The sequence below is a fragment of the Pteropus alecto genome, unplaced genomic scaffold, assembly GCF_000325575.1.
Source record: "Pteropus alecto unplaced genomic scaffold, ASM32557v1 scaffold24, whole genome shotgun sequence".
Lineage (NCBI taxonomy): Eukaryota > Metazoa > Chordata > Mammalia > Chiroptera > Pteropodidae > Pteropus > Pteropus alecto.
In genome coordinates this window covers 28,006,743-28,023,655 of record NW_006439192.1, presented here as the reverse complement: position 1 = coordinate 28,023,655, position 16,913 = coordinate 28,006,743, and the positions used below count along the sequence as shown (strand labels likewise).

Below are 16,913 nucleotides of genomic sequence, written 5' to 3'. Positions count from 1 at the left end.
GAAAATAAAGGTCACTCTTCTCTTCTCTGATAATATCCTTTTCATTCTACAAGGCTCAGTTCAACTCCTAAACAAAATCTTTGACAATGTTTATATTCTGTATCACTTATTTTGTATTTATTTACTGCCTTCATTAGTTATCTTTTGACATGGACTATGTCTTATCTTCCTAACCAGACACTCAGACTCCTTGAAGCAAGGGACTATGTTTTGTACTTCTTTGTACTCTCTATAGCATCTAACATTTAGGATTGAAAAAGAGGAAGTAGAGATTGGAAGGAAGGGGTGTAGAGTTAAGAACAAATTATATATTATTTGCCTGCCATACAGAAGATTAATTTTTAATAACATCTACCTACTTATGTACTATCTACTCTGGATATTTATCAATATAGTTCTAATAAATGTTCTATAACTACACAAGAAAATGTAAAAAAACTAAAGATCACCTTTTGTTTCATCGAATCTATGATTCATTTAATTCTTCGAAAGCCCAAGAAAAAAAGGCAAATTTTCATTTTATCAATACTACTCTGATACAAGAATTCAATTCTTGCAGTTATCACCATAATTCTTATTACTGATTTGTCAACTTTAAACCATATCTGTTGAATCTCCAACATTTAAATGAGGTTATACATTGTTTTTTTTTTTTTTTTTTAACAAAAATACTTTGTTCTTGAAGAAATTTTTTATATAACTATCTAACTTCTCTAGGAGCTCTTTGGAGCAACTATCTTCTAGGCCTGCTGAATCCTAGGATTTTTTTTCCATTCTTTTTCTCTCTGTATTCCTGTTTCACTCTTTCTTAAATTCTGTGATTTCTGCTTTCATAGATTTCTTTCTCATTTTGGTAAATCACATTCTCTAGTAACTTTATTTTGAAAAGAATAGTCAAGAGATCAACTTTCTGAGTTCTTGCATGTCTGAAAACTGTTTCATTTTACCCTCATGTTTGACAGTGTCATTCAGAAATAGGATTCTAGTTAAGAACTGTGATGCTGATCTGGATCTTATTACCCTGTAAACAACTTACTACTTCTTTCTAGAAGTTTTTAAAATTTTCTCATTTCCTTTAGAATTCTGAATTTTCACCAACATATATCTACATTCATCCATCTTGCTTGGTACTATATTTATGGGTCTTTTCCACTTGAAGCCTTTTGGCTTTCGTCAGCTTTGGAAATTTTTCTTCTGTTACTTTTTTAAAGTATTATTTTTTCTCCTCTATTTTCTCTGGTCTTTCATTTGGGGATTAATAGATAGGTTTTGAACTGAGGTGCCCCAAAACACCAAAATGAGGGCAATAAAATCTAGCAGCACAGTAGTTTGTCAGATTTTCCTCTTAGGCAGAATCATCTCTCCTCCTATTTCTTTTCTTCAAGTCTGTGATGGAAGTTTAGATTTACCTCAGTTTCTGTTCTGCTTCTCTTACAGGCACCAGTAGGAAGTTATAGCTCTGTATGTATACATACACAAAAGTTGGGGTGGGACCAAGCATCTATTTGTATAGTTTGTGCATTGCACAAAAGCACAAAGCTTCAGCCTAAACTACCTACCAAGCTTAGAGTGGCTGTGTCCAGGGGATGTCTTTTTCTAATTCATTACTATAAAAGTAGACACGTTTTCCTGATTCTTATAGGCTGGCATGACGTTAGGTGGGGAACTGCTCCACGTGTTTCATGGACCAATTGTTCTCAAATTGTGGTTGTCAAAAGATAGGTGCCAGACTAGTAGTATTAGCATAAGCAGGAACATGTCAGAAATACAAATTCTAGGATTCTGGAAACTTTAGAGTTGGGCCCAGAGATTTTTAATGTGTTTTAACAAGCCCTCCAAGTGTTTCTGATGCATGCTAAAGTCTGTGACGGCAGACAGCACTTGAGAAAACTCTTCTGGTTATTGGCCAGCTCTCTGTACCTGCTACTTTGCCTTGCAGAGTAAGACTCCCACTTCTGCCAGAGCCCTTTCCTGCGTGGATTCAGAGCTGCAGTTTTCTCTTGTTTTGTTGTATCCATCAATACACCACTCATTTACTTTTTATTCTCAAAGTTGAATCAATCCCTCAACTTCCCTCCACAGTTTTTCTACTTCAGAGTCTCAGTACTGCTGAAATATACCTCCATGCATTTATTTTTGGGGTTTTTTCTGTTGTTTTTTTCTTTTATTTTCTGACACTTCTCTAGAGTTTGGGGAAGAAAGGAGGTAAAGGTATGTGGTCAGTTTGCTATTTTGAACCACAAATATTCTCATTTTTAAAAGCAACTGCACAGTCTAAGTTACACAAGAAAGTTATACCACATAAACCTTTTTACTGATGTTAAAAAAATAATACGTATTGGCGAGGATGTGAAAACCCTTGTGCACTGTTGGTGAGACTGAAAACTGGTGCAGCCCCTATGGAAAACAGTATGGAGGTTCCTCAAAAAACTAAAAGTAGATATACCAGATGACCCAGTGATTACACTTCTGGGTATTTACCCAAAGAAAATGAAAACACTAATTCGAAAAGATATATACACCCCTATGTTCATTGCAGCATTATTTACAATAGCCAAAATATGGAAGCAATCTAGGTGTCCATCGATAGATGAACAAATAATGAAGATGGGGTACACAAATACAATGGAATATTACACAGCAATAAAATCTTGTCATTTGCAATATGAATGAATCTAGAGGGTATTATGCTAAGTAAAATTAGGCAGAAAAAGATAAATACTGTATGTTTTCACTTAAATGTGGAATCTAAAAAAAAATAAAATTAAAAACAAAAAAAACAAAAAAAAAAACAGACTCACAGAAATAGAGACCAAAGGGATGGTTACCAGAAGGGAAGGGGTGGGGAAATGAGTGAAAAGAAGAAGAGGAATATAGTCAATAATATTGTGATATGTTTACACAGTGACAGATGATTACTATAATTAATGGGTGATCACAATTGTAAAGTATAAAAATGTCAAATCACCTGAAACTAATATAACCAATTTAAGACTGTATACCAACTATACTTAAATTAAAAATAAATAAATAGCAAAGAACACGCCAAGGGCTTTTTCATCAAAGCAAATCCTTATATTATAAACATAACCTTCAAGTTAATTTTCTTTAAAAAATGATAAATTTCTAACTATTTAACCAATTATTAATTGTTAACTCATATTTTAATGGGGCATAAAAACCTATGAATCACTTTATTACAATTCTTTATTTTAAAATAAAGAACTTTAATTATATGAGGGTAAAACATTCGCACTGGACTATAATTTAGGCTTTTCAGGGAAAAGAATTTTATGTATAGTCCTTGATGAAGCAGAAGCAGTTTATTTAAACAAAAACAAATATTATTTAAGACACAGAACTAAAAAATTACACCTTTTGGCCTACACGCCACACATGAAATTTCTGCCGATGGCCAAAATAACTGGTTTCAAAATTGTTGGCCAAAACTGCCAAACTGTCATGGTCCCATATGACTTCTTTAGACTGAAAAAGATATAAGCTGATATAATCCTAGCTAGTTAAGAGAAGGAAAAAAATAAGGACATGTATTAAAAAACCGAAAAGGACATGTATAAATAGTTTCTCTACAAAAGATTATAGCGTTGTTCCTAGAGAAATAATTACAAAGGTCGCAGATATCATTTTTGCATTGTCATGGCAATTTTTACCCATCTTCATCCACCAAGGCCATTTATTTTTCATTTAAAACTGAATTGTAGAAATGTCTACTTGCAGAAGACCCTGTTTAAATATGAGTTAGAAAAAGCACATAGTATTAAAAGTGTCCAATATGCCTATAACAGAGATAATGCAAACATGTGTATTTTCAAGAACAAATTTATATTTTCAAGAATTTGGTATTGGATTAGGGAACCCTAAGTTCAGTTTTATGACTGAAATATTAGTAACAGATCAGTCATTTTACTTGTCCACCTTTCTCATTTTAATATTTAAAAGAAAAAAACTGAAGTGATAAAACTTAAGCTATAAAAACCAGTATTACTTAATACATAAATGAAAACTTTTAGACAGTAAAATTATTTTAAAACATGGCAAAAGTATAATGATCAGATATTAAACTCTATAAAAGGAAATGAACTTAAACAAAAGATAGCAAGCTAGATATTGTTAGTCTTTGAAGAATTCTTAAAGAGTATAATCAAAATCTTAAAGAGAAATTGTTATATTTACTGGAGGCAAGAGACACTGAAATTTAGCAAGAATAGAAAAGGTTTTTTGAAAGAGTAAGAAACAAATCCAGCTGTTTCCTATTCTTTATTTCCTTATGTTCTAAATCTAGCACTTACCGGAAGACACCAAAAATACTCTTGATATTTGGCTATTTCTGACACTAAAAGAAAATACTAAGAACCAATAAATAAATTGATAAAACTACATATGCAAAGGCTACTAATATGCATTTAAAAACTAGGCTGTGACAGACAGTTTAGAGTTTTAAAAACAAGCCATAAATATGCGGAAAAAATGTCAAAAAGTTGGTTTTATTTTATAATTAAAGGTAAATGAACTTAGATGATTTAAGAACAATTGCCCTTAGCTGGTTCTAAAATTATACTAAACTCACTAATTAATAATAGACTCTTATGCTAGAAAATTTAGAAACTATATTAATTAGAATAGATACCTCATGAGATACTTCAGCTCTTTGTTTCTTGCACACCCAGGTTCTAGAGCCCTTCCTCACTATTACAGTTAAGATATGACTACAAGTTTAGAGATTGAAAATTCTAAGACTATATTCAAGTAATTTTCTAACATCATGACCTTGTAGAATACCCTCTGAACAAGAGTCTAAGTGCTCCCATACCCAGGTAAAGAACAGAGGATATTTCTGAGCTATTCTTCTGCAACTGCTTTCTCCCTTCTTGCTTGTACTTGAATAATGAACTAACACTGTCCTGAGGGTAATTACTGACATGATTCATAACTAAAGAAATATAACAAATTCCAACTGCAGTGTAACACTGAACACTGCCCACATTTAACAATGCTGGAGTTCAGTGACATCTTTTATTCCCCAAACTTTTTCCCTTTTGAGAAGGCAATGAGGGGAAGGGGGAATCTCAGGAAAAGAGAGAAATTCTACATACTTAAAGCAAGCCAGGGCAAACAGATCCAATAGTGTTTAACTGTATTCCTAGTTCTCTGTTCTTAAGAAATCTCTGTATAGTAAAGGATAGGGCATTACCAATTGTGATATTTCTAAAATATACCATTCTCATGAACGTTCATCTATTCTTCACAATAACTCTGAAAGGTAAGTATTATTATCCCCATTTTAGAGAAGCTTAAGGAAACCTGAGCTACAGAGACAATAACTCCCTCAAAATCACACTAAAAAAAGTTACGTGACATCTCTAAACCTCAGCTTTCCTTATCTGTAAAATAGAGATAGCAATTTATTTCTGTGAAGATTAAATGAGACCTGGTGACTCCAAAGCCCAGGCACCTTCACCTGTAGCATAGTGACACAAAGAGAGAGATATAAACACAGAGAAAACAAATAAATAAAGAAACTAATCACAACAGTGCATATACCCAACAGTCAACTAATAACTACCAAGAGGCAGCACAGAGGTTAAGAGCCATCTCTAGAACCATACAGCCTGAGTTAAAATTCTGGCTCTGCCATCAACTTAGCTTTGTGGACAATGAAAACTTTCTCAATTTCTTGGTGCCTTGGTTTCTTCATTTGTTAAACAGTGATAACGATAGCATCTATTTCACAGGGTTGTGCAAAATAAATAAGTTAGCACATCTCATCTCAGCACTTTTAACAGTGCCTATAACAGCACACATGCAAAAAATATTACCTATTATGATTCCTACACTGAAATGTCATACACATAATCAAGGGTCATTTTGCTGCAGGTCTGTATGATGACCAAGAATGATTCCAATACACACCAGAGACAGCTTTTACAAACATTGCTTCCTAAAGCAAGTTTCTATGAGCTACCTAAGGGAATTTCCTAATTGTTGGATTTTTTTTTTTTTTTACATCCCTGAATTTCTCTAGTCCCTGTACCGATTCACAAACAAGGAGAATGTATAGTATGGGCGGTGGGGGAAAGGGACATGAATGGACAAGTCCACAGTGAACTCTAGCAATTTCTCGCATGTCACTATTCTGAAGATTAAAGGAGGTAAATGCTTAGTGAAAAGAAAGACTGAGGGATCAAACCTGGGGTTCAAGACAAGGAGGAGCTGGAGCAAAGGTTTAGACATGGTAAGATTTTGTTTAAAACCATAAACAAATCTAGATCAAGAATTTAACCTCATGTAAGTATTTAATACAAGACTTGTATTAATTTATAAGTTATCTCAGTATTTTTCGGTTTTCTGTTCTTTAACATGAGGAGCCACATTTAAAAACCACTAATGCTTCATTAATTCTTAACAATTATCAAGAGTTACTTTATTGAGCTTATATTCTTAGATCTTTAAAGCAATCATTTATCACATTTCAGTGGATAATTATTTCTGTGAACTAACTTATCCTTATTTTAATAGTTTGTACTTTTTCTGCATATCTATTTTTAAATTCTCTCTAAATTAGTGAGATAATTTAGGGGTCACTATCAAATATTTCTAAGATATTGTCTTCTTTTATTTTTGCTTTTCAGGCTTTACCATTTTTAATTCTTATGGAAAACTTTATACATACCTGGCATCTTTCATTAAAAACAGAGAAAACTCAGTTTTAACATTTCAGTTTATGAAAACAGACCTAGTTTTCCATTTCACCTCATTTTCATCCTTCCCTTCAATCTCCTTGAAGGATAATCCAAATACCTAATTTTATCAACCCTACATTATTATGGATTCTAAAAATACTTATGTTAAAATCTCACTTCTGAGAGCTGCATGAATGAAACTTATATATACACAATAGTACTTCCTTTTAGAATAAAGTTCATTCTTTTTTGTAACATCTTCTTCTAATTTTTTTCTTCCTGAGGAATACATTGTACCAATAGTAATAGCCCACTGAAAAAAGGAGATGATTAACAAATGCTACCTTTTCCCCTTCCTATTACTAACTAGCCCCTAAGCAAAATATCTACCTTTTTATTCAAGATAAAAAATACATACATTATATTTTCACTTAGAATAAAATTAAATTTCTATTTATAGTGCTGCCTTTTATACTGTTCTATATGGTAGCATATATATTATAGTGGTAATAAAAACAGTGTGAATGATTTAACAGAAATAATGTGGTACAATGAAAGGAGCACTTTATAGATATTCTGTGTTTCTCTTTCCTCATATACAGAAAACTAACATGCCTACATCTACACTGCAGAGTTAGTATAAAGAATCAACAGAGTATTTCATAAGAAAGCCCTGTAATGTAAGGGCTTTACAGTCATCTAGCATCTGGCTACTCTAAAGAGTGGCCCACAGGCTAACAACATCAGAATCACCTGGGAGCTTGTTAGAAATGCTGAATCTCAAGCCCTGCCTTAGACTTACTAGATAAAAATCTGTATTTTAACAAGATCTCCAGATGATTCTTATGGACATTAAAGTATGAAAAGCACTTCTAAAAAAATAACCCTCAACCTGGAAGAAAAGAACTTTGTCAAGCTAGTCGTGCCTAAAACCTTAAAGGACAAAGAGCATTTACAATAGTGCATGTTGATTAAATCAGCTTAGGAGAGCAACTTAGAACAGGTGTTGTGGACTGGTAAAACCTGAAACACCGAGGATAACTCACAGGAAAAGAGAGAGGAAAGGCAATAAAAACTAAAACACTAGCTATACAGCACAATATTCTCCAGGGGCAAATGGAAGTCCAGTCCACAATAATATATAATGTTTACAATGATGTCCCTAGCTCAAATGGAAAAAGTAAAATTAAATATCCTCTGTCAAAGAAGACAAGGAAGTGCATTCTCTTTCAAGATTTCCCTCAAAAAATTTATTTAATTAGTGCACAGAGTTATCTGTTACATTAACTTTTGTACAATATTTCATTTACCAACAGAGATAGCTTTCCATTTTTAACAAGGTTAAGAACTCTATAACTTTTAAGACTAAATAAGTTTTAAATTATACATCTACCATTGCAAATGCTGGACCATATTTTTCCTCCAATATGTCACATTCCAGGCTTTACTAATTCTGTGTCTTTCTACATTTCCACACCTGTGCAAGTCTTTTTTCACCCATATTTGACCATTCCTCCCTCCACTGACTCTCCATTGACTCATAGTGTATCACAGTGATTTACTTTTCTACTATGTTTCAAGCTCCTTCAAGGCTAGGGGCTATTTTCCACATCTTTATGAACCTCACAGGAGCAAGTACAATACCTTAAAAATATCTGATATACAGAATATCAGGTATGTCCAAGGAGAACTGGAAAGAACTTAGCTAAAGGAGACTAGGGTAATGAGACTTTTATGTTACCTTTCTGAAAAATAATTTTTCTCCAACATTTTATAAATCATGAAGCAATCCAAAGCAATACATGTTCACATTCAGTAGTGGCAAGTAATTCTTAACATTTAAATATTTTTGGAGAAATATCAAATACTTGACCTAAAAGGGCCCAAATCTTTTGGTCAGTCTCAATTTACAAAGCAAGAAACTAAGCCATAAAGACATTAACTTTGTACATAGAAGAGCTAGGACTAAAGCCAGGTCTTCTGATTCCATGTCCCATATTAGGCCATGCTATCTGTCACTGGATAAGGTGGTTTGCTCTCTGGCTATACTAAGTGTTTGAGGAATAGTGGAAGGAAGACTAGAAAGGTAAGACAGCACCAGATTATCACAACTAGAGTAGAGAAGCTGAATTTTTCTGAATGGCAATGAGGAGCTATTATAGGTTCTTATAAAAAAAAAAAAAGCATGGCATGAACAAGCATTTAGAAAGACTAACTTGGCACCGAAGTATAAAATGCAGAATAGTGTCAAAGCTGGGAGACCAAACAGGAGCCCATGATAGTAGGTTAAACGTAAGAAGGCAATGATCTGATCTAGGGAAATGTAAATGAAAATAGATTTTTAAAATAATAATAAAATAAATTTAAAAGAAAAGGTAAAGTTTTGTTTTGTTTTCTATTTTTAATTACAAGTCTGTACCTAACTATAGAGAAAAAGAATGCTCTGTATTCAAGCCTAAATGACTTAAAAAGTAATGTAAAAATATAGATACTGGGAAGCAAAGTTGTATTTAGAACAAAATAAAGTAATTTCAGTTTGGAATGATGAAGTCAAATCTCCTAAATTACTTGAGAAGCTACTAGTTAGCTGTGGGAGTTAAGGGCAAGAAATTAGGTACACATTGGTCAGAGTAAAAGATAAAGCCTTAAGTATATTTTCTGAAGAAATCAGATTTTAAAAATTAATATAAAATGTTTCCTTTTGCTGGCATAAAGTAAATATATGGTTGTTTTAAATAACTCATGAAGAGGTTTTTAAAAACCAACATAAAACATTTTTCATTATAGAAGCATGGCTGCTGTGTAAATATAACATGGCATCATATTCATTGTACATATGCATATTTTTTAAAAATAAATATGGCTTAATCATCACCTTACAATTCACTCACCTTCCTGAGACACAGCTCTTAGTAAAATGAAACATTTTTTAAAAAAACAATGTCTAATGGTAAATACTAAAACTTTTGTGCAAAGTGCACCAGAGGTTAATGATTCACCCTACAAATACACAACAGATATCCTTTGGGGCTTTTTCAAAGCCACAGGCTTTTCTCTCTTTTGTGTTCACTTCCTGTCAAGTTTGACATTTCAAAAGAACACCAAAGAAGTTTAAAAAATTGTTTATAGGCCTGTCAAAAAAGCTATTCATTACAACTGTACTGATGTATAAAACAGGCCTTCATTTAAAATTTGAAAAAAATATCAAAAAAAGAAATAAAAGAGCTTTGGCCAAATATCTGTGTAATTGAATGAAGAAACCTGGTAATGTTTGGTGACTACATAAAAATAGTATCACAGAATCCAATTTAATGAGTCAGCTACATTGGACAACATGTAAAGGAGACTCAACTTTCTTATGACTCATTAAAATTTAATACAAGGAAATAGTAACTAGTACTTCTAAGCTTTCCATATAATAAGTAGCCCTCTTTGAAACAGTATTAATCAGAAGATAGGATGCATTTAATACACGACCCTAAATATTCTTTAAATATACATATATTTAAAAATACTTTATGAATCGCTAAATACTATGCATAACTCTTCCAAACACGATGAAAGAACAGAGACTAAATAACTACAAAATCAAACACCATAAATGTATCAATAGTTTTTAGACAATGAACAATAGACAGCAGAGGACAGTAATCCCTGAGAGAAAGAAAACAAGTAGTGGGGCAGAACCCCACTGCTGCCTCAGCTTACTACCTGAAGAGAGTTCTCAAGCTACAAGGGAAGAGAAACTGAATTAGAGCCTAATGGTCTCCTTGGTTGAAGACACAGAGTTGAAAATTATAGGAAGCCAAGGAAGCTAAAAACAGATGGACAGACTACCAGAGAGAAAAGAGTTACACAGAAAGGAGAGAGCTGCAAAGACAGAGATAGGGGTCGGCAGGTAGTGACTCTCAAGTCTTCAGCTGAGTATGATCAGTGCATTCATGTGAGGAAACTACCCAAAGCCAAGGAAAGAACCATTGGAAGAAGCAGAACCATTCTAGGAGCTGACACTGGGCCAGGAAGAATTCTGATTTCCACCAATCAGAGTGGAAAAACCTTGTGATATATGGGACATAAGGAAGAGTTATCAGAAGAGCATTACTTCAATAAGTGGGGAAAAATTAGTCACCAATTAAAGACTGCTCTGGCTTTCTCTAAAAACAACACTGTTTCCAAGTAACTAAATTGTGTGCCAAAACACAGCTCAATAATAGTGAAAGGAGTATGAAAATATCCAGGAACTAGTAAGGTAAAATTCACAATATCTGGCATCAAACAAAAAAATTATAAAGCAGGAAGAAAAAAAGCATAAAAAATATGACCCTTAAAAAAGAGAAATATCAGTCAACAGAAACACATCTAAAAAGACACAGATGTTAGAATTAGTAGACAGAGATTTTAAGAGTTATTATTAACTATACTCCATCTGTTCGAGAAGGTAAAGAAAAACACAAACATGTCAAAGAGAGATAGGAAAGAAATAAAAAAGACTCAAATCAAACTTCCAGTGATAAAATATATATAAAATACAGTAGATAGGATAATAACATCATAATTAAAATGCCAAAGGTAAAAGACAAAGAGAATCTTAAAAGTGCAAGAGAAAAGCAGTTAGTTGCCTACAAGGGAGCTCCCACAAGACTGTCATTTGATTTCTCAATAAAAATTTTGCAGGCTAGAGAGATTGGCACAAAACATTCAAAGTGATGACAAGCAAGAACTTACAACCAAAAATCAAAAATTCTCACTGACAAAAGCAAACAAAGAATAAAAACAGTGTATCTATAAACAGTAAAACTAGTACAAAGGTTAAAAGACACAAAGTAGAAAAATCAGGTGTAATTACAACAATAAATTAAGGGATACACACACAAAAAAATGTTAAAAATTTCAAAAACATAAACGTAGAGGGGGTGAGTAAAAATGGTAGTGATTTTAGAATGTGTTCGAACTTAAGCAACCATCAACTTAAAATAGACTGCTATAAACATAGCTTAATATATATAAAGCACAAGGTATCTATAAACCCAAAATCTACAAGATAAATACAAGAAATTTCTCTTTATTTCCAAACAAAATGCTACAGAAAGCCATCGACATACAAGCAAAAGGAGCACGAGAATAAGAAAAGCACTGAGAAGAACTACAAAACAATCAGAAAATAATTAATAAAATGGCAACAACTACATACCTATCAATAATTACTTTAAATGTCAATGAACTAAATGTGCCAATGAAAAGATGAATGGATAGAAAGAGGTGGTATATACAATGGAATATTATTCAGCCATGAAAAAGAATAGTCTTACCATTTCAGACAACATGGGTAGACCTAGAGGGTGTTACTCTAAATGAAATGTCAAACAGAGAAAGACAAATACCATTCAGTTTAATTTATATGTGGAATCTAAAAAATAAACAAACAAAACAGAAACAAACTCATAGATACAGAGAACAAACTGATGGCTGAGAGATGGTCAGGGGTTTGGGGAGCTGGGTAAACAAGATCTAGGTATTAAGAAGTACTAATTGGCAGTTACAAAACAGTTACAGGGCTGGAAAGTACAGCTTAGGGAATGTAGTCAATAATATAATAACTATATATGGTGTCAGGTGGGTGCAAGACTTAGAGGAATCACTTCATAAGTTATATATACGTGTCTAACCACTATGCTGTATATCTGGAACTAATATAATATTGAATGTCAACTGTAACTAAAAAATTAAAAAATATCAAACATCAAAGAAATACAAAGATATTCTACCATTAAATTATTTGGGAAGGGTAAGTAGTCCTTTGATTAATGTTTCCCTAGGTACAACACTATGAATATATTCTTATCAATCTATGTTCTTATTAATCATTAATCTTACCAATTAATGAGAAATTCTTGTGACAGGATCAAAAAACTATGAAATTTGCACTGATTCTTGATCTAGGTGTCGGTAACATGGATGGATGTGTTCAATTTGCAAAAATTTCCTAGAACTATAACTTGTGATATACATATACTTTTCAGTATATACATCACAGTTCAGTTTAAAAAAATAAAAAAACTTAAAGTCTGTGAAAGCTCAAACATATCTATGGTATGTCCCTATTCTAAAATGTCAATTATTCTCACAGGAAAAATTCACAGTGTTCTATTTGTGTGACACGAGTTAACTTCACTATTCTTTCTATGATTTAAAAAGTAATGTGTTGATTTTTTTTTTAATTTGAACATTAAAAACATGACAGTAAAAGTCATCTATAATATCATCCCTCAGACTTTAAAGACACAGACTTTAAAGTCATCTATAATATCATCCCTCAGACTTTAAAGGCACAGACTTTAAAGACAAAGGTTTTTGACCTCCATAGCATCCTATTATTAATAAAATCTATTCTTTCCAGACTCTGGGCATGTCAATTTTTCTTCAAAAATTCTCAAAAATAAAGAAATATTGTTTAGAATCCTAGAACACTATTAAATGTACTAAACAGGCTTGAGCACAAGCAATTTTAAACAGTAAATATCTACTATTTCCCTTACAGTTTTCAGAGTTCATGTGTTTTCTGTATCCTCACAATGTCGACCCCAAAGCAAGGCAAATAGCAGAGGTGTACTGATGGAAATTAATTCTCTAAAAGAAATGTGAATATTCATTTTCAGATGACACAATAAATGTCTAGATTTCAATTTCTACAAGGAGAGGGCACATCAGCCTCTGAAAAGTACTCTCTATTTATTTTATTCATTTCTTCATCTATCTATTTTTGCTACTTTCTTTTAATCCCTCAGCTTCTGAGTTTTCTCCTAATTGCTCCTTTTCTTATAAAATGGAAGCTCCTGTATAAAGGAGTTACTAAATTCGATAATAGCAATGCAGCGTCTTTCTATAAACTTCCCCTACTTTTCTAATTTTCTATCCACTCTGTCTATATGGAAATACAAGAAAACAGAAACAAGTCATCTCTTAGCCAGTAAGTTTTTAAAACATCGAAAAATTAAAATGAAGTTTATATTTACACATTAGGATTCTAAAGTATTAGTCTTAACTGTTTCATTGCCATTTCTATATACGGGTATGAATGGAAAAATACATATTTAGTATGCAACACAGTTTCAAAAGAAACCAACTCTATATTAATTTGCAAACTTGATGATACACAAAGTTTTACTCAACTATGCAGATTTAAAGAGCATAACAGAAGAATTTCAAACAAATATTTTATTATCACTACATAAAAAGTGCCACCTTTACTAAAACAAAGCCTTATCAATAGTTAATATGCTATAAATAGGATACCTAGAAAATATGATTTCTGCCCTATCTATAACACTATAAACAATAACTATAATTGAACAATAGTGTAGATTTTTGGATTATCTTTAACAATAGGACAAAAAAATTCAACTAAATTGAACTAAAAAAACTGTACTTTTAAAATCATCTAAAATAGGATAATCTCAAAACTTTTATTTTATTGGAATTTAAGAGCAGACATTTAAATTTTCAAACATGAAATTGCTCATATATTCTTTAAAAATTCAGCTTTGTTTTAAAGTGCTATGCTTTAAGGAAAGCTTTTACTAAATAAATTACTCTTATCAGATTGCCGAGGAGCTCAAACAAAACTCCATTTTAATGTTCCACTTGATTCTTAAGACTATACACTGAAATCACATTATTCATGAAATTACATATTTGCTCTTGAGGTAAATTTTAATACCTCTCACTAACTGATAATTGTTAGCCATGTTCATTTAAATATCTTTAATTATTTATATTAATAATAAATATCTTTTATTATTTTACTTACTGAGAGCCATGCAAGGGATTCCATAATTCGATGTTCACATCGTTCTAAATGTTTTATCATATCTCTGGTCAAGTTGGCTTCTGCTTTGATAAAACTTTCAATCACTTTGTAAAAATCAAAGGCTTTTAAATTAAATACATTCAGAATCCATGGGAAGGACAAATCTGTTCCAGTATCAAGATTCTGAGATGTACTTCCTAAAAATGAAAGAAAAAATGTAACAGGTATGAGACATTAAGCCTTGAACTATTTGTGTATTTTTAAGTTGGAAGGTTTTATCAAACAAAAAATTAAAACAACAGTAGAAAGGGTAAACAAAAATTTTTATTTACAGCAGAATCTTTTATTCTGGAGCCCACAGATTCCTAGGAAGCAAGTTTCAAAATTTTGAACATTATGTGCACATACTTTCCTACACAGAGGGCTCATAGCTAATATCAAATTTTCAAAGGTTTAAATAACCCCAACCTTACATCAGGAACAGGTTAAATATCTAACCAGCAATGCATTAGCACACTCATTTTAACTGTCTCATTAACCCTTGGTGGGGGGAGAGAAGGCTTCTTTAAGATTTTGCTAATTTGGTTAGAAAATGGTATCTCTTATAAACATGCATTTTTTGGTTATTAATGAGGATTTAGTCTTTCACATTTGTTTACTAATTTAAGCTTCTCTTCTATTATATATTTGTATTCTTAGATAAATCTTTGATTTTTGCAAATAAAACAATTTCTTAATATTTGCAATATTACTGGCAAAATAATACATGTTTAAATTTATATTTAAAAAAACACTATCAGTGGCCTCTTTTATGTTTATCTGGTGGATTCTAGCTCCAATCTTTGGTCACATGATCAGAGTCTATAGCAGTGATTCCATATCAGCAGATGCTGCTGCTTAGCACCTACTTCTTTGGCATTTTACAGTCTCATAAGTCTTTGAAGGAGTTTTAATAGGTACATCTCCTGGATTCAGTATAGCCCAGAATAGGAATCTAGTGAAGTACTATTCCCAAGATGACCTGAAATAATTCAGATAATAAGGCAGTAAAATGGTTTATTATGACGAATTATATTCTTCAGTATATACTGATCTAAAATAGGTATTTCTTCTCCATAATGCCATCCCCATCCAAAAAAAAACCCCACACCACACCTTAGATAAGTTTTATTTAACTTTATATTAAACTAAAATGTTTATTTACTAAAATTTAACTTACTGCTATATGTAGCCATTACAACTTCAAGGGCACATGCCAACAAAGACATATGAAAGGTGTTGTCATTCAGGAGTTTGCTAAAAAAAAAAAAAAAAAAAAGGAATGCTTTTGAAACATTTACTTCTATAAAAAAAATAGTTTTACTAAAAATAAAAAATTTACCTAAAATTTTGAATGGATAATCGTTCTTCTTCCTAAAATAGATAAAAACATGTTTAACTGAAACCTTTTTAAAGTCAGCATTGAATTTGTTTTCTATTATTTTCTTTTCAACTTACTGATTTAAGCATAGATTCCATTACTCGGTAATACAATCGAACTCCAAGTTTGTATCGCTACAAATAAAGAAAAATAATTAGATCCCACTATTTTAGAAAAATCACAATTATTTTAAAAAGTTTTCTTGTGAAAAACACATTTCAGAACTTTCTTAGGAATATAGCTACCAAGAGATCACAAAAGCTAGCCTGTCTAAAACTGAAGACTCAGGTATAAAATAATGGTTAACATTCCCAATAAACTATCAACAGGGGAGGTCCAGTAATTTGTTTTCCTTCATTCCACTTCAGTTGACATCATTTAACAGAGATCTATAGAGAGAGATATAGATATATTATGTATCTGGTACTATTTTTACATTCTAATGTAATATTTTTTGTGACCTAGGACATGTATTTTCAAGATAGCTGTCCAGGATTCACAAAAGAGTCTCTGTCTATAAAATAGGCAAAGGCGAAAATCAGATTTAACTGATCTTAGCAGCAAAAGTTTTAACCAAGTAACTAGTGCCCATTAGTTCAAAGAATAATCAAATTTCAGAGATAGACACACGCAAGCAAATAAACAATATTCCTTCATCTCAATATATGAGCACAAATTTAATATGCAAACAAAACAAACTTTTAAATGCAATTGTTTAAAATTATCACGGCATCAAAATATAACCTCACTACACTGAAATAAATGTATACAATAGAATAAAGTTTTCAAACATATCTTTATACATTACCTCATTAATGACACACAACAAAGCAGAGAAAATATAAAAACCTGAATCTCAAAGAAGTTAAATGACTAGTTATAATGGTAGAACCACATGGTTCTAATTCAGAGCCCATATTCTTACCCAATATATTAGTTTTAGATTTTCTCAAATAAGAACAATAATAGTTAAAATAATATAATT

The 16,913-nt window shown here is 31.8% G+C and overlaps 1 protein-coding gene across 1 annotated transcript in view; it reads right to left on the bottom strand.

Annotated features, from left to right (window-relative positions):
* The window catches only part of RB1 (RB transcriptional corepressor 1), a 127,726-nt gene that overhangs the window by 52,365 nt on the left and 58,448 nt on the right, over window positions 1-16,913 (bottom strand). Inside the window, exons 14-17 of the mRNA XM_006916443.3 lie at window positions 16,006-16,062; window positions 15,890-15,921; window positions 15,728-15,804; window positions 14,509-14,705 (exon numbers count right to left, since the gene is read on the bottom strand). Coding sequence (XP_006916505.1) covers window positions 14,509-14,705; window positions 15,728-15,804; window positions 15,890-15,921; window positions 16,006-16,062 — 363 coding nt within the window. The remainder of the gene's footprint in view (window positions 1-14,508; window positions 14,706-15,727; window positions 15,805-15,889; window positions 15,922-16,005; window positions 16,063-16,913) is intronic.